This window comes from Gracilinanus agilis, chromosome 4, assembly GCF_016433145.1.
Source record: "Gracilinanus agilis isolate LMUSP501 chromosome 4, AgileGrace, whole genome shotgun sequence".
NCBI lineage: Eukaryota > Metazoa > Chordata > Mammalia > Didelphimorphia > Didelphidae > Gracilinanus > Gracilinanus agilis.
The window spans coordinates 248,045,842-248,067,335 of NC_058133.1; the positions used below are offsets into that span (position 1 = coordinate 248,045,842).

At 36.2% G+C, this 21,494-nt stretch overlaps 1 protein-coding gene across 1 annotated transcript in view; it reads left to right on the top strand.

The window, feature by feature from the left end:
• The window catches only part of CFAP52 (cilia and flagella associated protein 52), a 57,377-nt gene extending 38,325 nt beyond the window's left edge, over positions 1–19,052 (top strand). Inside the window, exons 8-14 of the mRNA XM_044673990.1 lie at positions 2,057–2,227; positions 7,617–7,765; positions 13,682–13,827; positions 15,578–15,729; positions 16,668–16,770; positions 17,881–17,992; positions 18,877–19,052. Of these exons, the coding sequence (XP_044529925.1) occupies positions 2,057–2,227; positions 7,617–7,765; positions 13,682–13,827; positions 15,578–15,729; positions 16,668–16,770; positions 17,881–17,992; positions 18,877–19,052 (1,009 nt within the window). The remainder of the gene's footprint in view (positions 1–2,056; positions 2,228–7,616; positions 7,766–13,681; positions 13,828–15,577; positions 15,730–16,667; positions 16,771–17,880; positions 17,993–18,876) is intronic.
• Positions 19,053–21,494: the final 2,442 nt, after the last annotated feature.

The following is a 21,494-nucleotide window of genomic DNA, read 5'->3' on the forward strand; positions in this document are numbered from 1 at the left end:
AGCCTCAGACACTTCCCAGCTGTGTGACCCTGGGCAAGTCACTTGACCCCCATTGCCCACCCTTACCACTCTTTCACCTATGAGACAATACACCGAAATTAAGGGTTTAAAAAAAAAATAATTACACTCAGAAAGGGGTATGTATATAGGTATGTATATCCTTAGACCCAGCTGTGTCTGTTTCCTAAGGAGATTAGGGAAAGAGGAAAAGAACCCACATGTTTCAAAATATTTATTTTGTTTGCTCTCTTTGTGGTGGCAAAGAATTATAAACTCAGGGGATGCCCCCAAATTGGGGAATTTAACACACAAATTGTGGTAAACGATTGTGATGAAATACTACAGCATCATAAGAAATGATGAACAGGGGGCAGCTGGGTAGATCAGTGGAGTGAGAGTCAGGCCTAGAGATGGGAGGTCCTAGGTTCAAACCCGGCCTCAGCCACTTCCCAGCTGTGTGACCCTGGGCAGGTCACTTGACCCCCATTGCCCACCCTTACCAATCTTCCACCTATGAGACAATACACCAAAGTACAAGGGTTTAAAAAAAAAAAAAGGAAAAAAAAAAAAAGAAATGATGAACAAACTGAGTTTTTGAAAACCTGGTAAGAACTATACAAGATAATGAACAAAATGAGTAAAACCAGGAGAACATTATACACAGTCACAGAACTAGTACTAGAAGAATAAACTGAGAAATTACTTCCAGAAAGTGAACAGAAAGATAAAACAGGAAAGACTTAATTTTTATGAACATGATGATAGCCTATGTGAGGCAGGAAGGATTGGGACACTAGTGGATAGGATCTTTTATGTGGATATGAAGAAAAGTAAGTTAAAACATATAGAAGATCTGTGATTTCATTTGTGTAGTATCTTTTTCTTTATATATGAAATGTTTATTTTGTTTGGATTTGTAAACATTGGAATAAAAAATTTTTTTAATAAAATAAAAATAAAAAAGAACTTATGCTACCTTCACATTTGGGAATCAGGCACCTGGGATATTGTCAAAATCCACATAACTCTTAATATTGTTATTCTCTCACCATTACTCACTGCATATTTTTCTCTAGGCCAGGTGTGGGGGGAAGTGGGGGGAAGGCAAGTGTCACAGTAAAGAGAGAGCCTTGGGCCTGGAGTCAGGAAGACCTGAGTTCAAATTTGGCCAAAGACACTTACTAGCTGTGTGACCCTAGGCAAGTCACTTAACCATTGTCAGCCTCAGATTTCTCAGCTGTAAAATGGGGATCATAATAATTAGCATCTACCTCTCAAGGTTGTTTTTTTTTTTTTTTTTTTTTTTTATCCTGGGACTCCATTCAAGGAGCATAGGGCCACAATCAGTAGGCAATGGGACACATAGTCGCTCAGGGTCACCCAGCTGGGAAGTGTCTGATCCTGGACTTGAACCTAGGACCTTTTCGTCTCTAGGCCAGGCTCTCAATCCACTGAGCTAGCCCAGCTGCCCCTACTTTAGGTTGCAGTTTCTTTAGCAGTGTAGTTTTTACAGGGTGGGGTTGCTAGCCCCACGCCCAACCCTCCTCCCTTTTCATCCAGGCTAGGGACCGTCCTTGGCCCAGGAGTGGTAAGGGTGGGCAGTAGGGGTCAAGTGACTTGCCCAAGGTCACACAGCTGGAAGTGTCTGAGGCCGGACTTGAACCTAGGACCTCCTGTCTCTAGGCCTGGCTCTCAATCCACTGAGCCACTCAGCTGCCCCTCTCAAGGTTGTTATGAGGATCAAATCAGATAATGATTGTAAAGTGCTTAGCATAATCCCTGGCACATAGTAGATTCTTAATAAATCCTTGTTTTCTACTCTATTGCTTTCCCTACAGTAAGCTTTTTTTCTTTTTTTTCTGATCTTAATAATCTGTGTCTAAGTCCCTAATTCTTTATTTATCTCATGGCCTTCAATGTTGTCTGTCAGCTACAATATAAGAATCATAACATATTTTTGTGTTCCCCCTCAAATATATAGCAAATGGTTAGTTCTATAATTGTTTAATTGGATCAGATCTATACAATCCATCATTATTATTATTTTTTTTTTTAGGAAAATTCAGTTACAAGGTGGAGTCACCTCCATTGCACTCCGAGGTCAAGGGCACCAGTTCTTTGTTGGAACAGAAGCAGCCCATATTTATTGCCTCGGTTACACTGATTTTAAAGCAGAACTCATTGCTACCTGTCACAGTGGTGCTGTCCAGGACATTGTTTTCCCATTGTAAGTATAAATGGAAATTTTTTTATTCCTAAACTCAATCAGAAGGTGGGAATTTTGACATATGCCACTTAGATATTATTTTATTCTCCTAAAAAATTCCTAAATGGAGTCCTCCCCAAAATATTGGTATGTGTGGAGTTGAAAGTTCTGCCAGATGCCACAGATTAGGCAGATGCCAATTCTGTCTTTGTGGTAGATTATATAACATTGCTAGTTCATAAGGGATTTTAGGAGTCTTATGATTACAAATCCATAGACTTTACACTATCATTCATAGCATTCTAAAGCATGTTGCAGTGGAAAGACTGATAGATGTAGAATGAGAAGACTTAGGTATGAGTTTATTTCAATCAGAGCAGACCCCAGAAAAGTCCTCATCTACTCCAGCATCCGTTTTAGTTCTTTTTTCAGAAGTAGTACTTCTGAAAAGGTGGCCAAATGATCCTCATTGGAACATTAGTTTGATGAGATATGAATAACTGACTAGCCAGGATGTTCTCAGTTATCCTTAATTTCCTCATAAGTAGGCTTTATGTGAATGTATCTTCTATCTCCCATCACTTTTCTTTTGCCTATGAACTTAGACTGTTAATATGTATTTCATAGTTATTGGGCTGCTACCAGTTCAACACAGCATATTATAGATAACCAATTTTCAAATATTTCCACCAGCAATGAAAACTCAAACTTTATAATCCATCTCATTCAGCCCAAAAAGGCAGGGTTATTTGAAGGTAATTGTTTAAAATAGATCAATACAGGGGCAGCTGGGTAGCTCAGTGGATTGAGAGTCAGGCCTAGAGACAGGAGGTCCTAGGTTCAAATGCAGCCTCAGACACTTCCCAGCTGTGTGACCCTGGGCAAGTCACTCGACCCCCATTGCCCACCCTTACCACTCTTCTACCTTGGAGCCAATACACAGAAGTTAAGGGTTTAAAAAATATAAAATAAAATAAAATAGATCAATACATGATGGGATTACCACTGTGCAGAGTTTAATAAAGTTCATCAAAGTTCTAAGATTTCAAAATGTTGGATAAGAATCTATGTATGTTATATAACTATGTTTGTAAATGTGAGGTTAAAGACAGAATTCCTGCATTAGGTGCTAATTGTAGGTACTTGTTAGCTGCAAATGTCCATTCCAATTCTAAAATTTCCATGATTCTTCTATGATTCTAATATGACTAGAGCTTATAGTCACCTTTAGAACAGCATGAAAATGCTCCCAATCCCAATATCAGGATCTCATAAAAATTATGCATTGGGTTTTTTAACCATTTAGATTGATGAAGATGTTGTCCTGCTAAAAGAAACATTCTATTTGGACATAATTTAGGACCTTTTAATTATATGACATGTTCATATTTCTTTGATCATTTTAGAACAATACCAGTAATTTAATTGGAATACAAAAAGCACAGAATAAGAGAAGAGGATTAGAATTCCATGAAGGTTCTGTGTTTCCATGCACAGAAAGACACAGAATCTAAGAGCTGAAATCTTACAGATGATCTTCTTGAGCCATTCCTTTTTCTTTGATTCCCTACAAATTTATGATTGAATAATTCCACTATCCCAATTGTTCATTCTTTTGTGAGACACATATTCCATATAAGAAGTTAATTATATGAAGCCAAACTCTGCCTCTGTGTGACTTGTAACCCTAACTTACATTAATCTTTCCTCCTGGAACAAAGCAGAATAGGTCCATCATTTTCGTCTGACAATACTTTTGAGTCTCACTCATTTAATATGATTGTTTTCCTTTTCAACTCTGTTTCATGGAAAGTTGACAGACATATCTTTTTATTGTTCAATTATTTCAGTCATACCCAACTCTTTGTGATCCCACTTAAGGTTTTCCTGGCAAAAATATTGTTGTGGTTTATTGTTTCCTTCCCCAGCTCATTTTGCAGATGAGGAAACTGTCTGAGGCTAGACTTGAACTCAGGTCAGCCTGGCTGCCCCGAGGTCTTAATAAAAGTGCTGAATAGGACACAGGACAGGACCACATGACCTTTGGCATGTTGCTTTAGATAACCCTCCAAAATGACAACCAAATATTAATCAATATTTTGGGGATATGGTGAAGCAGCTATCAATCCAGCTAACTATACTATAATGCAAACTACATCTCTCCACTATATGCAAGGATATCAAGAGAATCAGTTATAAACCTTGTTAAATAAAATCTATGTAAATTGAATCTTTTACATTTCTCTTATCTACCAGTAAAATAACTCTTTCATTAAGTCTAGGATGACTTCTTTTTTCTGAATGTATTTATTTGTAACATTCATTTAAAGGACAGGTAGGTGGCTCAGCGGATGGAGAGCCAAGCCTGGAGACAAGAGGTCCTGGATTCAAAGCTGAACTCATATATGTCCTAGCTTTGTAACCTTGGACAAGTCACTTAACTTCAATTGCCTAATCCTTACTGTTCTTCTGCCTTGGAACTAATACATGTAACAATTCTAACACAGAAAGTAAGGAATTTTTTTAAATTCATAAAAATTTTTTCAGAGCTCCAAATTTTCTCATTCTCCCTTGCTCCTCCCCCACCCATTAAGAGTCTAGCAATATGATATCTATTATACATATAAAGTCATACAAAACATATTTCCATATAGCATGTTTTAAACATAATAATTAGCAACACATAAGAAAATGAAAAAGTATGCTGCAATCTGTACCCAAGAGTTTACTAGTTTTCTCCCTCTGAAGGTGGATAACATTTTTCATAATGGGTCCTTTGGAATTGTCTTGGATCGCTGTATTAGAGTAACTAAGTTTTTTACAGTTGATCATCATTACAATATTAGCATGAGTTACTGGTAACAAATCCATGCTGGCTTATTGTAATGATCACTTCCTTATCTCATTGCTCATAGGGTGTTTCATGTTATAATTGAGAATTTTGCTGGAATGTGGAATTAATTGAGTCTGGTTTGTTTGATGAATTTTTCCCCTCTTGTTTAAAATGAAAATCCTCATCTCTAATCTTATAATGCCTTTTTTCTGCATGATCCTTTAGACTGATAATTTATCTTTGAGTTCTTTGGTAACCTGGGTTATGGTTATTCTAAGCCTGGAAACTTAAATTCATTTAAAACAACTAGATGTTCTTCTACTTCTTCTATTTGGGCTTCAAAATTCCTCTCAGCAGCTAAGTTGATAAAGAGCCAGGCTGAGAGATGAGAGGTCTTGGGTTTAAATATGGCCTCAGACACTTACAACTGTGAGACCCTGGGCTAATCATTTAATCCCTATTGCTTAGCCCTTACATACAATAATATGTGTGTGTGTGTGTGTGTGTGTGTGTGTGTGTGTGTGTGTGTGTGTGTGTGTGTGTGTATTGATTCTAAAACAGAAGGTAAGGGTTGTTTGGGTTTTTTTTTTAATCCCACATAACCTTAATCATTTTACTTTTCCCATTTGAAGATCATTCACCTATTTGGAGTTGGCTTTTTTTCTGTCATTGTATATGGGGGCTTCATCATTTTTCTTTTTTGGTTTTTCTTTAGTTGTTTTTAGAAAGGAATTCCCTCAATATGGGAAGAAGAGTGGAAAGTTGCTCAGAAATAAGTTTTAATAGGAATCTCTTATTCTTTTATTTGACTGGAAATTTTAAGTATTCTTTTTATATGGCAGTGCTATCCAGGTTATTCTAAGGATTGTCTTTCTTATCCTGTTCCTTAAAACTATGTGAAGAAATATTTATCTCTCTCTAAGTATAACATAGAATCCCTTGTTAAATGTAGGGCAGCTAGAGGTGGAACAGTGGATAGAGTGCTAGGCTCTGGTCAAAAAGACCCGAGTTCAGATTCATGCCTTTTACTTTTTAAAAGTTTGAATAGTCATGTCTCTGAATCCTGCCTAGGTGGTTTTGTTGATTTCATTGCCCTTGCTAAGTTGAAATTGTCCAAAAAAAGAAAAAAAGATGAACTAAAACAAAGGATGTTCTTATACTTCACCCATATCTTCATGATATAGACAGGAATGCTCACATCTTATCTATGCAGGCTCACCTTGGACCATGATTTCTCATGTTCCTCCATAAGGTTACCATAGGGGGACTACTCAACATACTCAGAGCATTCCTCTCTATATCATGAAGATATCAGTGGAGGCAAGAACATCCTTCAGTTATCATTCACCTTCCTCACATGACCAATCTACCAACCCATCTTCTTTTTCAGTCACACATTCCTTTCATTATATCCTTCATCAATTATTTCTAAATTCATTGTAATGTCTGCTTATGTCCATCACACCTCCATTGCCCCTTGTATGATGTTTACTTTCATTTCTTCATCATTTAACATCAAGATGAAACTTTGTTTCACGGAGAACTTTGGGATCATCATAAGAACTTTTCAAATTCCCAAATGCAATGTAGCTTGATCTCCTGTTCATATTTGGGTTAATACATTGTCTATTAATAGTGTTTAGCTAAGATATATGCTTATGGACAATCTGTGTGCGTTATCCACCTAACTACATATCATTGTCTAGGCAATAACCTAGACCGTGGTGGTGAACCTACAGCACATGTGCCGGTTGGGGGCACTCAGAGCCCTCTCTGTGGGCATGTACTCCATCACCCCAGCACAGAGTTCACCAGAGTTCATTACTAGAAAGCCAGAGGGACACAGGGCTGGACTGCCCTATCCACACATACCTGAGGACATTTCTCACATCACCCACCTCTCTAAAAGGTTTGCTGTCAATGGGCTAGGTCTGTGATAGCAAACCTATGCCAAAGATGGCATGCTGAGACCTCTCTGTGGGCACATGTGCTGTCCCCAGCAAAGTTAGTTACTAGAAAGGCAGAGGGACTTGGTGGAGTTGCTCCCTTTCCCTCTCCACTGCACCTTCCCACCTCTCTGTGCTTACTCCTTCACCTGAGCAGAGTGTTCAGACCACTCTCCTTCCTTTCTGCCTCCCCTGTCTGGGATAGGTGCTGGTAGTGGGGGCACTTGGTCTCTGGGGGGCAGGGAATTGCACGGGGAAGTAGGAATGTTCACCATCATTGGCCTAGGTCATCCACTTGCTTTTTCCTTTATTATTCTCATAAATTTCTGTGTTTCTGAACATAACTGCATTTTATTTCTGAGTAAGTTTCTTTATATAAAATATATAGATGAAGTTTTCCTCATGCTTAAGATAGATTCATGCATATTTTACAGTAGAAATATTATAAGAACACTATACCTTCTGATAATAAAAAGCATTTCATAAAAACAATGATCAAATATGTCATCTGGAAAATGTCTTTCTCATCCTTTCTTGATAAAAAAGCACTTCAAAAATTAAGGTTCACCTTAGAAAGACTGAATTTAAGAATGTGTGTACATCATGTATTGTGCTAATTTTGCTTTTTCAGTGGCACTGCTGACTTGTTTGCCACATGTTCCAAGGATGATATCCGAGTATGGCATACTTCTTCCAACCGAGAACTCTTACGGATCACTGTGCCAAATATGACCTGCTGTGCTATTGACTTTATGAGGGATGGCAAAAGCATCATTTCAGGTAATGTTCTTGTGGTTAGACTGAGATTTAGACCCATTTGATTATTGCAGATTTCAATTTTGCTTCTACAACATCATTGACTTATAATCACCATTCATCTATTATTCTTGCTTTTTTAAATCCCTCTTTTAGGTCCCTCTTTTGTCAGGAATTATTTAAAATTTGAGGTAACTGTGAGTGTTTTCATCTCAAATGACTGGATATTTTAACTTGAGTGTCCCATCTGAAACTTAACTCATTACTTCCACACCTATCCTTCCTCCTGTTCTGTGACCCTTGTCTGGAACCTCAGCACTAACTTCTCATTACCTCATGCTACACATCTAATCAGCTGCCAAATCTTGTTAATCCTCTCTCCAAAGCATCCCTTATATTTGTTATCTTCTCTCTATTCACATTGTCAGAACTGTAGTTAAGGCACTTATCACCACTCACCTGGAATACTGTAATAATATTCTTTTTGAAAAAAAAACCCTTAGCATGTCTTATAACTGATACTAAATAACAATTATAAGACAGAAGAGTGGTAAGGGTTAGGCAATGGAGGTTAAGTGACTCACCCATGGTCACACAGCTAAGTGTCTGAGGTGACATTTGAATCTAGGACCTCATCTCCAGGGCCGGCTCTCTATCCACCTGGTTGCTGCTGCAATAATATTCTAATTGTTTTCACAGTCTCCATTCTCACTATTCTCCTTCACAGAGCTACAACAATATTCTTCCTTAAGGCTTATGAATCCCATTTAGGCTTTAAAAATTGCTCTGTACCAAAAATGAATAATATGGAAATAGATATCAAGTGCAACCCAGTGGAATTGCTTGTTGGCTTTGGGAGGGGGGAGGGAAGAAGAGAAGGAAAGAAAATGATTCCTGTAAACTTGGAAAAATATTTAAAAATAAAAAATTAATTTGCAATTAATTTTTTAAAAAGACATAAACCCCATATTGTGCCCTTGCTCAAAAACTTTCTTAAATCTAACTATCTTCATTTGCTTTTCATTAATTAATGAGAATTAATTTTCTCTTATTACCTCCCATTGAAAAAATTTTTAAAACACACTTTTAAACACATTATGTTAAGCAAACAAATTCTCACACTATATTTTATTCTGAATCCTGAGTCCATCACCTTTTTGTCAAAAAATGGATAGCATGCCTTATCAGTTTCTTAGAATCATGATTAATTATTGGATTGATCAGAGTTCTTAAATCTTTATTTTAGCTTAAGCTTAGTAGATTTTGCTCCATTCCCTTTTTTTTAACACCAAATGAATCTTTGTTTCAAGTGTCTTTCTTGTAAGCAAAAGATTGTTGAGATCTGATTTCTAATCCATTCTGCCATTCTCTTCCATTTTATGTTTACGTTCACCCTATTTGCATTCACAGTTATGATCATTAATTGTGTATTTCTTCTATTCTATTCTCATGCTTTTCCTTCTCTTTATTTCTCACCCCTTCTTTATATAGAAGAAAGAAAGATAATGAGTGCAGTCAGAACCAGTCCTCTAGTTTTAGTGCAATCTGCTTCTTACCCCTTTCTTCTCTCTCTCTCACCCAGAGCCCAACTGCTAGTTTTAATTCTTTCTTTTCTTTTAAATCCCTCTTCTCAATCTGTTCTTCTCAATGAAGAGTTTACATCACTTGGGCCTAATCTCTTCCTTAATCTACCCTCTTTGCTCTATTCTTTCCCTTTTCCCCTTTGCCTTTTGATTCCTTGAGTATTTTGGTAACGAACAGTATGTATATGATAGTGAGATTCAAGTGTCATCCACTCCTCCCACCACTTTCTTCTTGTTTGTATAGTCTTCCATAGAATTATGTGAGATAATTTTCCCCACCATTCCTATTCCTTTTCCTCCTAGCCTGTTCTTTCCCCCCTCCCTTTCCAGTCTTCTTTTGTGATCATCATAACATGAGAAAAACCTTCCCAGGACCTTGGTCTTATTAGACTCCCTCCTTGACTCCCAATGATAATAAAGGTTTCAATGGGACAAATGTATCATCTTTTCATATTAGAATGTAAATAGTTTATCCTTGCTTAGTAACTTATGATTGTTCAATCATGTTTACCTTTTTATGTTTCTGTCTTTGTATTTCAGTTCTATTCTATTCAGATCTTTTTATCAGGAATTCTTGGAAATCTTCTGTTTCACTAAAGATCCATTCTTCATACACTCTTCATAGTATCATGCTTAGATTTGATGATGAAATTATTTTTGGTTGTAAATCTTTATGTTTTACATTCTAGAATATTTTATTCCAAGCTCTCTGTTCCTATAAAATAGGAGCTACTAAGTCTTGTGTGATCCTGACTATGGCTCTTGGAACTAGAATTCTTGCTATCTGCCTGCAATAGTTTTCTTTGAACTGGAATCTCTGGATGTTGGCTAGCATGTTATTGGGAGTTTTTATTTTGGAATTTCTTTCAGAAAATGACTAGAGGATTCTTCCTATTTTCACTTTGCCCTTTGGTTTTAAGAGTTCTGGGCAATTTTCTTTTGATTTCTTTTAACAAATATTTCTAATATCTGGACTCTAGTTTTTATCATGGTGTTTAGGTAGTTCAGTGAGTTTTAAATAATTTTCCTCATTCTGTTCTCCATGTCAATTATTTTTGCTATAATATACTTGACTTTTTTTTTCCATTTTAAATCTTTTGACATCTTTTAGCATTTCTTGTTGTCTCCTAGAATCATTAGCTTCTATTTTGGTCCATTCAAATTTTCAGAGCATTTGCTACTTAAGCAAGGTTTTGAACCTCTTGTACCAGGCCCCTCTAAAGGTGGGATTCTTTTTTTTTTATTTTTTTCTCTTCCAGATGAATTCTTGACTTTAGACTTTATATTAGAACTGCTCTCTGCATACTTTGGGCGGGAATATCTGGGCTGAGTTTGTGTCTTGAGTTTACTGTTGCTTTCTAGGGGTTATTGAATATTTCAGAGACAATTGAGGCTGGGGACCTATAAGTTTTCAGTACTCTGATCCAGTGCAGAGTCTGAGCCCTGCCCTCTTTCTACTGAGCTCTACAAGTTCCTTACTTGGATTCTGATCTAAACACACCTGTGGGCTTGTTCTTGATTAGTTTTCCAATAGATTGCTGTCAAACTCAACAACTAGAAAGCTCTGCTGGTTCAGTGACAGAACTGCAGGTCTCTTTTCATTTGGATTTCCTGTGCTGGTTATTCCACTGCATGCTTCAGATTTGGATGCTGAAAATATGATTTCTGCTCTTCTTTGCTCCCTAATATCAGAGATATACAACTTGCTGCCAGGGCCTGTGAACACTCCTCATTTAGGAAAGCCATCACTAGGCACAGAGATTTTACTGGTTTAATCAAGGGATTAGGACCTTATTGCTCTAAGCCTTGTTCCAGTTCTATAGCTTTACATTTTTGTAGATTTAAAGGGGAAACAATTTAGGCCAGTGATGGGTAACCTTTTGAGTCTGGTGTGTCAAAATTCGCCAAAAAACCAAGCATAATTCGGGTGGTGTGTCACTTTGAGAAAAAAAACCATAATTTCGCCATATTTATAGTTTAAATCAGTGATAGGCAAACTATTCCCTGCAGACCAGATTCAGGCCAGTTTGCCCATCACTGCCTTAAGCAATTCGCTAATCACTACATCTGGATGTGGGGGCGTAGTGATTAGGGCCTTTGGGGAACAGTTTGCCTATCACTGGTTTAAATAACAAAAATGTGTTAATTGTAATATATAACTGTATTGAATAAACCAAAATAGGTAAATTAATATAATGCACAGAATGTCTACACTACACTATAGCAAATGTTTCATCCTCAGCATGTGGCCCCATACTTCTCTGTATGTGGCTACATGTCATCAAAAAATGGCCACACGTGTCAGCGCTGACACGCGTGTCATAAGTTTGCCATCATCGATTTAGGCAGTAGTGGAAAAATGTCAAGGATGTTATTCATAGTTCTCGTGTTTACATTCTACAACAGTTTGCCTCTTAGGCATCATTGTGATTTGTAAAAATGTGTTTCACTGATTCTAATTGTCAAAATCTATCCAAGTTTGAGTAAATCTTGTTATTCCTCTTCAATCCCTAGGCTAAAGTTAAGTCTATACTTTTAACTTCCTGTATCAAGGGATCCATCTTCAAGCACAATCTTGCTTTCCTGAATCAAATCTGAAGTTCAGAGATTTGGTGCTCTTGTAATGCTCTCTGTCAACTCTTACTTTTTGTTTTTTGTAAAATCCTGTACCGGAGCCATGAATGGTCAGGGTACAAAATGATCCAACCTAAATATTCCATCTATGTTATTCTGCTTATATCTGAGATAGGCTGAAATTGCTCTTAATCCTGGCATGTTATTGATATTCAAGGTGTCCATTTTTAGCTCTAATACTCATGACTTCCTTTGATGACTTAATCTCACAATTATATAGCCCAAATATGAATACCCTTTATTTAGTCCTTCAAGTTTTCTGAAAAAACTGAAGAATGGTATCTTTTGCAAATCTCTTATAGGATGATGGAATATAATGGTTTCTCAGCATTCTCTGTCCAGCACAGCAGGAAATTACATGTCTTTGATTGTATTCATTTCTGCAAGGAGTCCTAGAAATCTCATTAGGGTCTATAGACTTGGCAATAGGGAGGCAACACAGTAGTAATAATGATACCTAAAATTTATATGATACTTTATAATGCTGAGCCAACCCCTGGAATCCTTTCTACTGAAAGAGGCTGAACCTAGTGGGAGTTCTAAGCTACAGTAGGGCTGAATCCCATAGGCTATTTTTACTGAGCCTGGTAGAAACAAGGTGAGTTCTCAGTAGAGGAGTTCCACCACTATGCCTAAGGACAATAAATTGGGCCAAGTGTAAAAAAAAAAAAAGGAAAAAAAAACCAAAATTTGTAATTTCCAAGCTTCCTAACCATTTATCTCTGGGCTTGGGCCACTAGTGGCTTTGGAACTTACAACCCAGGCAAGATAGGGAGACAAAGACTAAAAAGAAAAAATAACCAACCCAAAAGACACTTTATATATAAAATCTCTTCTGATATTTACAACAACCCTCTGAAAGTAGTACTATTATTGATCTCATTTTACAGATGAAGGAACAGAGATATTAAATGAGTTGTCCAGGGACACATTGTTAGTAATTGCCTGAGGCACAATTTAAACTCAGGTCTTCCTGATTCCAAGTCTAGAATTTTACTCATCATAGCCTAACATGCTCACATACCAACATATTCTTCACATGTGTATCATTTCTTTCCCATACATGTATGAAAAGTTTATTAGTATGTGGGTATGTTACCTAACTTACTTGCTATCTTTTCTTGCTTTTAGCTTTTATAATCCAGCTCTGCCCAAAGACTACACTGAAACTGTTTGCTCAAATGTCACTAAAGAGCTCTTAAATGATAAATCTAATGGATTTTTTTTCCAGCAGGAGAGATCTAGTGGTTGGGAGTTGGGGAGAGAAGAGGTTTATATATCTCTACCACCACCACCCAAGAAAGGGGGTAGATGTCTCAAAACACTATGTAGTGCATACCTGGAGGCAATAAATTCAGTATGATAATCTCTCAGAGAGGACTTTGGTAATGGGCTAGTTGATTTTAAAAAGTCCAATATAGATTGCCCTTCCTCCTCCTCTGCCCACTCTCCACAATAATACATATACTTCCTGAGAATGTTAACAATCCAGGGAACTTTTAGGGGATTAATATATCTATACATATATAAATGTGTATATATATATGAGAGAAAGGGAGTATGATTTCTGACAACAAACAGTCCTCAGCCCTAGGCTCTCCTCACCACCCCTCTCCCTAAAACATCTTCCATACTGTCTCTTATTCATACTCTATATGATTCTGTTTCTCAGGTTGAGGTGAATTTATTTACTTGCTTGCATTTCATTTTTTTGTTCTCCTAGCATGGAATGATGGCAGAATCCGTGCATTCACTCCAGAGACAGGTCGACTGATGTATGTCATAAACAATGCTCATAGCATTGGAGTGACAGCCATAGCCACTACAAGTGATTGCAGAAGAATCATCAGTGGAGGTGGTGAAGGGCAGGTATGGTATATGAAGTTAATTAAGACTTTTTTGAAGTAATATAGTTGGTATTTTATTTAGAAATATTAAGTATCACAGTTAAGTATCACAGTTAGGCAAAATTAAAATCATTTTTACAGAAGATAACTGTAGATGACCTTTACTTTAAAATGTGAGCAATAGTAAATCCTTTCTTTCACCTCTGTTTCGATGGACCATACTCTGTGTAGAACCAGACTAAGACACTATAAGGCCTTGAACTATGACAAACACTTTATTTAAATATAAAGATGAGAGAAAGAAAAGGTCATAAAAATGGCACCTCAACATTATTTTTTGTGGTTTCAATCTTATGGAAATTTTTTTCCTCTCTAAAAGCTGCCTCAAATTTAGGTGCTCTGCTAGGTACTGACCTTCTGGTAGTAGTCCTTTGCCTAAGCCCATAACTATGAATTTTATCCATCTAATTTGACATTTTTAAAAGATGTCTAGTAAAATAGTTAAACTTTAAAACCCATTAACAAACAGTAAAGCAAATCTTTTGAAAACTCATCAAACAAACAATAATCTGGCATTTTTATCATGATCACTTAACAGTACTTAACTATATAAAATAAGTGCCACTCGTTGAATCAGTTGACCTGTTTTGAAAAGTCAAGTTATTAATACTTACTAGCTATGTAATTATAAATAAGTTATTTGCCTTCCTGAGTCTCTGTTTCCATATCTGTAAAAAAGTAAATAATGATACTATTCACACTACCTCTCATATACATTTATTGTGAGAAAAGACTTCATCAATTTTAATGTTTTTAAATATAAGCTATTATTTTTGCTCCTGCTTTCCTTTGTTATGGAAAAAATAAATTCTCATTGATTGCATGTGGTACATAATGCAGAAATTCTAGAAGTTAAAACCTAGGTTTTATTATGCTGAAGCACAGGTTAAAGATTCAGAAAAATAACTCTAAACCTAGGCTGCGGTTCAGACAAAGTTTTTAATAAAGAAAAATTATATCATAGAGATAGAGGTAAAAAAATTTAAATAATGTTTATGATCTCAAACAAATACAGATTTAAATGGAATCTGCAAAAATTTTTAATCTATAATGCTACAAGGCTACATTTAAAGAATTCACAGTGGGCTGATTGAGAAAAAGTTTATATGCCACAAAGACAGCCAAAGGATAGGAGCCCAGGGAATCCTTCCACAAATAAAGTTAGCTAAGTTCCTTTGGAGGGTTTAAAAATTTGTTAGATGCTATATCTCCTTCTTCTCTTCAGGTTTCCTTCCAGGGCTGTTATGAGATCAAATGAGATAATATTTGTAAATCACTTACTTAGTGCATGGCCTATAGTATGTAGAAGATACCTTAAAAAGCTTGTCTGTCCTCCTTTCCTTCCTTCCTTCCTTCCTTCCTTCCTTCCTTCCTTCTTTCCTTCCTTCTTTTCTTCCTTCCTCTGGGAGCTTATAACCATATATATTTGAGCATTTAAAAATGAAATCATTGGTAATTTTATTTTATTTTAAAATTTATTTATTTTTAAATATGTTTTTATGATTTATGTTATTTGAACATTTTATCTCAACTTAGTTACTCTAATTTTGAGGGAAGAAATTTGCAACTCGGAAATGAGACCTCTCTACTTTGGTGGGAGAGAGCCAGGACTTGAGATTCATTGAGCCAATTTTATTTGAATTTATTTTACTTGAATACATTGAGTTTGGATGTGTGTATGTTTTTTCACTGTTGTTTTGTTTTGCTTTGAGGTGAGGGTATGGGAAATAAGCCCTCAATCACAGAAACTGGAAGAAGCTCTAAAGGAGCACAAATCATCAGTATCCTGCATTAAGGTAAAGAAGAATAATGAAGAGTGTGTCACAGCCAGCACAGATGGGACTTGCATTATTTGGGACCTTGTGTATGTATACTGTGATGGTGAGAATAATGGAGTAACATTGATGTAGTGACAAAAATATGTAATCTTATGATATAGGAGGGTACAGTTTCCAGGCTTGAATCCAAATTGGAAGATAATCCAAAGTAAAAGAAAGTGACCTTAGGCAAGTCATAAAATCCCTTTGGCCTTAGGAAACTATAAAATGAGCGGGATTGGACTGGATATCTTTTAAATTCCCCTCTAGTTCTTGATCTATGATCCTATGGAAGCCATTCCACTGATAAATAATCATCACATGGCTCAGCTATTTCATATGAAGCCTTACTATTTAAAAGAAAATTGCAGAAAGTAGTAGTTTTTGTTTTTAAACTGAGAATATCTGCCATTCGGGAATGACAATTTAAATGTTAAAGATTTACTGGCAAAATACCTAGGAAATCAGGAGGATTGAAGTTGCAAAACTTAGCTTATAAATGGTAGACCTGAGAATAATGAAGACTTACATGGAAGAAAACAGTTGGCTCTGCATCTCCTAATTGCCTCTATTTGAAGGCAAGGCATTTCTGTGCTTTGCCTATGGAACTAGAATCAGCAACATACTTTTACAGTACCTGTTGGGTACAAAGCCTGCAAAGATTTTGAACTATATCTAGTTCTAGAAGCCTAAACTATATCTAGAACAAAATGCAAGTACTGTACAGTCAAAGGCCTGGGTGTGAATCCAACTTAAGATTTACTACCTATGTAACCTTGGGTAACTGGCTGAACCTCTTGGGGTCTACCTTTCCTCATCTCTAAAAGGAGAGATTGAATTAGTTGACTTGAAAGTCTTCTGCCTTGAAATCTATGATCTCTGGAGTTTCTTGGGCTAGATGAAATTATTCTGAGCTGATCTGATGCAGTCAGTTACTGGAGAAGGAGCAAGTTCAGTTCTGTAACTTTTTATGGCTATTTTTCAGACGTCTGAAGAGGAACCAGATGATTCTAGCCAACACTTTATTTCAATGTGTTTGCTATCATCCAGAAGAATTTCAGATTATCACCAGTGGGACAGACAGAAAAGTAAGTAGCTATACCAGCAAGAGACAAAATCCTTTATAGAGCTAAGATTTTTCTCTGAAAGGCACTACCAAGCTATGGTTAAAACAATTATTAATCCTATTTTTCCTGACTAAATTCAAAGTGAGAAAGACTAGCTATGCATCAGTTTCACAAAGTGCCCCAGTTCATTTCTACTAAAAAAAAAAAAAAACAAGCTTATTAACTGGGCCTTCTCTAATCCATGACTTTTTTTCATGTGTTAAATAATGTTTATTGTTAGCATTATTGCCTACAATCTAAAATGCAATGTTACCATGCCTTTGTCAGGAGCTGAGAGGCAATTCTCTTTTTACTGTCCATATAAAGTTTATCATAAAAATTAGTTATTTACCTTGCAGAGCTACTATTTCAAACTACCTTCCCTGAACCTTTAGAAGTACCTATGCTAATTATTAGCCATTCTCATTATAAATATATATGATTCCTAAATCGCTACTCTCTAATTTTTAGTTTTCTTTGGACTCTTTATAGTATAGCAAAAGAGCTTTCAATTTAATAAATAACAATTAAACCAAAATGTAATTTTCAAGATAAATTTAAATAGATAAGTGTTTTTATGAGAAATGCTTAAAAATAATTTTTATGTTTTATTTTTTAATTTTAAAAGAATTACTTTAGGCAACATGATAAAACACAAAAATTCCTACCATTTAATTCTTGTTACTTCACTCCAAATGCTCTTCCAATTTTTTAATATACATCAACCATTTAAAGGTTTTTAAATAGACTTCCTCCAACAAACATATTATTCTAAAGCTTCCACTGTGACATAGGTCAGCCCACTCTGGAGAGACTGAAAATTATGTAGTTAGCCAGCAAGTAATAAAGTTTTGGAATTTTTTTCATCTACATCAAAACTAATGAAAACTCCTGAAAAAACATTGAGAGTGCCTCCATTCCACTCATAGTCTCAAAGCATTAAATACTGATGTGAAAATTCTTCCTCAATTTCTTTTTACCTGCACCACTCTTTGAGAAGTGATAATTACTTCTTTTTGTAGTATATATCCTATAAGATTCATATACACATTACTACTTTTTTTTCATTGATACTTCTATTTTGATTTCTAGATCGGTTACTGGGAAGTGTTCGATGGGACAGTAATTAGAGAGCTGGAAGGCTCCTTGTCTGGTTCAATCAATGGAATGGATATTTCAACAGAAGGAGTACATTTTGTCACAGGTTAGTACTAGAATATGAAAAGGAAACAAAATTTTATTTAATTAAGTATATTAGCAAGTAAGGATATTAGAATGGAGAAGGAAGATTTTTGTAAGCTCCAGGACTGAGCGAAATCAAATTCAATTTGGAGCCTTGAAGCTTTCATAACAAATGAGAATTTGGTTTCAGATATTTCATGGGAAGGAAATACTAGAAAGATAATGCAGGAAAATAAGACTAGTACCAAAATAAGAATGGAATTGGATTTAGATTTTATAGGAATCACTTTTTTTTTAATTTGGTGGGTAATGGAAAAAAAGAGATGAAAAATTGGTCCTTGATATTATAGTGTTGTACACTGAAAAAATGCCTAGGATTTGGAGTCAGAGAACTTGAGTTTGAATCTCTGCTGTGCCTTGTAATAGCTTTGTGACCTTGAGTAAGTCAATTCACTTTTCCACATCTCCATTTCTCATATGTAAATGAGAAGGGACTAGACAGATAGCCTTGATACCCTTTCAGCTCTAAATCTATGATTCTATGAGGGAATAGCACTACTTTCTTTTCCTTTTCCTGTTGAAGTCCTAAACATAAAATTACCTCATATGATTATAAATATACTGGAAACTTTGGCACTAAGTGTGTTGTGTTTAAAAATCAGCCCCGAAAAGGCATTGACTACAAAACTAAAAAATCCCTATAAAGGGATATGAGCATATTCAATCCTCCTCCAAATTTTCAGGACAATAAAGTATTAAAGTGTCAGAAATGTTCTCTTTGAGTTAATCCTAATATACTGTTTTAAATTTTTAAAAAATCTCATTTCTTAACTCATTTTGTATTTAAAGTCCCTGTTAAGTGAAACTCATTCCCCTTTGTTTCATATATATGTTCCTTCTTTTCAGGTGGGGATGACCATTTAGTCAAAGTGTGGAATTATAGTGACGGTGAAGTGACCCACGTTGGGGTGGGACACAGTGGCAACATTATCCGCATGAAGATAAGCCCCAATAATGAACACATTGTTAGTGTAAGCGCAGATGGAGCCATTTTGAGATGGAAATGCCCTTTTACCTCTTGAATTAGCATTGGAACCTCTTGGGGAACATTGTTTGTGATCCTATTCACCACTAAGTTTGTTTGAGCAAATATTTTAAACAAAATTTTGTATCCATTTCTCACATTTGTATGTTTGCTTTGAAGCCAAAACAACATTTAATTATAGATCTATTTTTTCTTCCTTCTTTAAAAATTTTTGTAGCATGAAATATTTTAGAAATTTTTATTTTTTAACAGAATTTCAGGGAATAAGAAGATTTTTTATAGTGAAATTGAGTTGAATTTGAGGATTCTATCCATATTATAATTATACTTTAATTACAAATAAAAATCTCACTGATTTGTTTCCTTCATAATTCCTCTATTATTTAAGGCTATTCAAATACTTACTGTTTTTCCTAGTAATTATCCTCATGGTTTGTTCTTCAATTAGTAGTGCTAGTGCTCTTTAAAAATTAGCCTACTTTAATCTTGATTCTTAAATCAATCCTCCATTGTTGAATAACAAAAACAACAGCTTTCTGGTCGCTATGTTGTCAGAGACCCTCACCTATTCATCAAAGTAAGAATTCTTCTGACATGCTTACCTAGTAGAAAGCACGGTCATTTATTGTTGTTGTTCAGTCATGTCAGACTCTAAATGATGTCATGGATAATAAGTATCCATGTTTTTTAAAAACTATAAATTTATTTATTTTTAAAATGTGTTTCCATGGTTAAATAATTCATATTCTTTCTCTCCCCTCTTCCATCCCCATTCCTGGAGCTGACAAGCAATTCCACTGGGTTATACATGTTATCACTTGATACCTATTTCCATATTATTCATTTTTGTTATAAAGTAATCTTTTTTTTAAAAACCCTTACCTTCCGTCTTGGAGTCAATACTGTGTATTGGCTCCAAGGCAGAAGAGTGTTAAGGGCTAGGCAATGGGGGTCAAGTGACTTGTCCAGGGTCAGCTGGACAAGTGGCAGCTTCCACACCCCGTGGATCAGGATTGGCATATTTACTGGGGTCTGGTAGCTTAGCATCTCCTTTCCCAAACTCAGCTAGGAAGTGTCTGAGGCCAGATTTGAACCTAGGACCTCCACTACCCAGCTGCTCCTTAGAGTAATCTTTTAAAACCAAAACCCATGGTGTTTCTTGTCAAGGATACTGGAATAAATAGTCTTTTCCTTCTCCAGTGTATCCATTGTGATGTGGGAGAAACACACCCAAGTCTGTAGCAGAGTCTCACCCCAAGAATGGGAGAATTAAACTCCGATCAGCCAGAAGTAAAAAAAGAATTTTATTTTAAGAAGAGGTGGTTTACCATAGTATAATAGCAGGTGGAATAGTCTGGGGGCTAATCAGGTAACCCTAAGACTGATGGATAAGCCCAGGGACTAGTAGAGTAGCCTCTTCGGAGCTGATAATGTGGAGTAGCATGTTTGCTGTAGGACGGCAGCTTCCTCCTTGGAGTGGAGCTACCACTGAGGAGTAGCAGCTTCCATTGGGGGAGAAGCAGCTTCCACCAGGGGGTGGCAGCTTCCACACCCTGTGGATCAGGATTGGCATATTTACTGGGGTCTGGTAGCTTAGCATCTCCTTTCCCAAACTCAGGTTGGGGTTTGTTGCCGTAGGGAATAAAGAATATGTACAAGATTGGGGAATTCCTCTGGAATGCCAGAGTCCCTACTGCACAGATTCTATGTTCCTCCATTGTCTACCTTGTCATCATTTGTCAGAGAGAGGTCTTGATGCCCATCCAGAGAGGAAACATGGGGAGGGAAAATGGCACAAAGGAGGACCACATAGGGAATTATTTATTTCTAAGAATGATATGAGCAATTAATAAAACAGAATAGGTACAAAGCTGATGCCTAGCATAGAATGTTACGGATCTAGTACACAGAGTGGATAACTGAATAATCTACAATTAGTGCTTGACTAATGCTGAAACTACAGGTTTTGCAGTTGATGTTTAACTAGTGCTAACTAGTGAGAAATGTAAGATTTCAAAATATGAGGGTCCCACTCCTATTACTGCCCTTACTGCCCACTGTTAGCCCATTATCAATTGGCTCCTTTTTATCAGGCAACCAGAGGTTAAGTGACACAGCTAGGAAGTGTTCGAAGTCAGATTTGTAGTCTTCCTGACTCCAGGCCCAGTACTCTATCTATTGAGCCACTTAGCTGCTCTTGACATATAAAGGTTAAATGACATGTCCAAAGTCACACAGCTATGAAGTATCTAAGGCTAGAATTGAACTCAAGTCTTCTTGAATCCAGGGCCAGTCCCCTAACAACTGAATAATAGTTGCTTCTGTACAATCATTAGGAAAAGCATTAGATGAACCATAACTGTTAGACAGTCCTATACTGAAAACTCTTTTACTAGACTATGTAAGCTCATTGAAGGCACAACTGTTTCTTCTTTGTAACTCTCAAAGTCTTACAAATGGGAGATAATAAATATTTGAT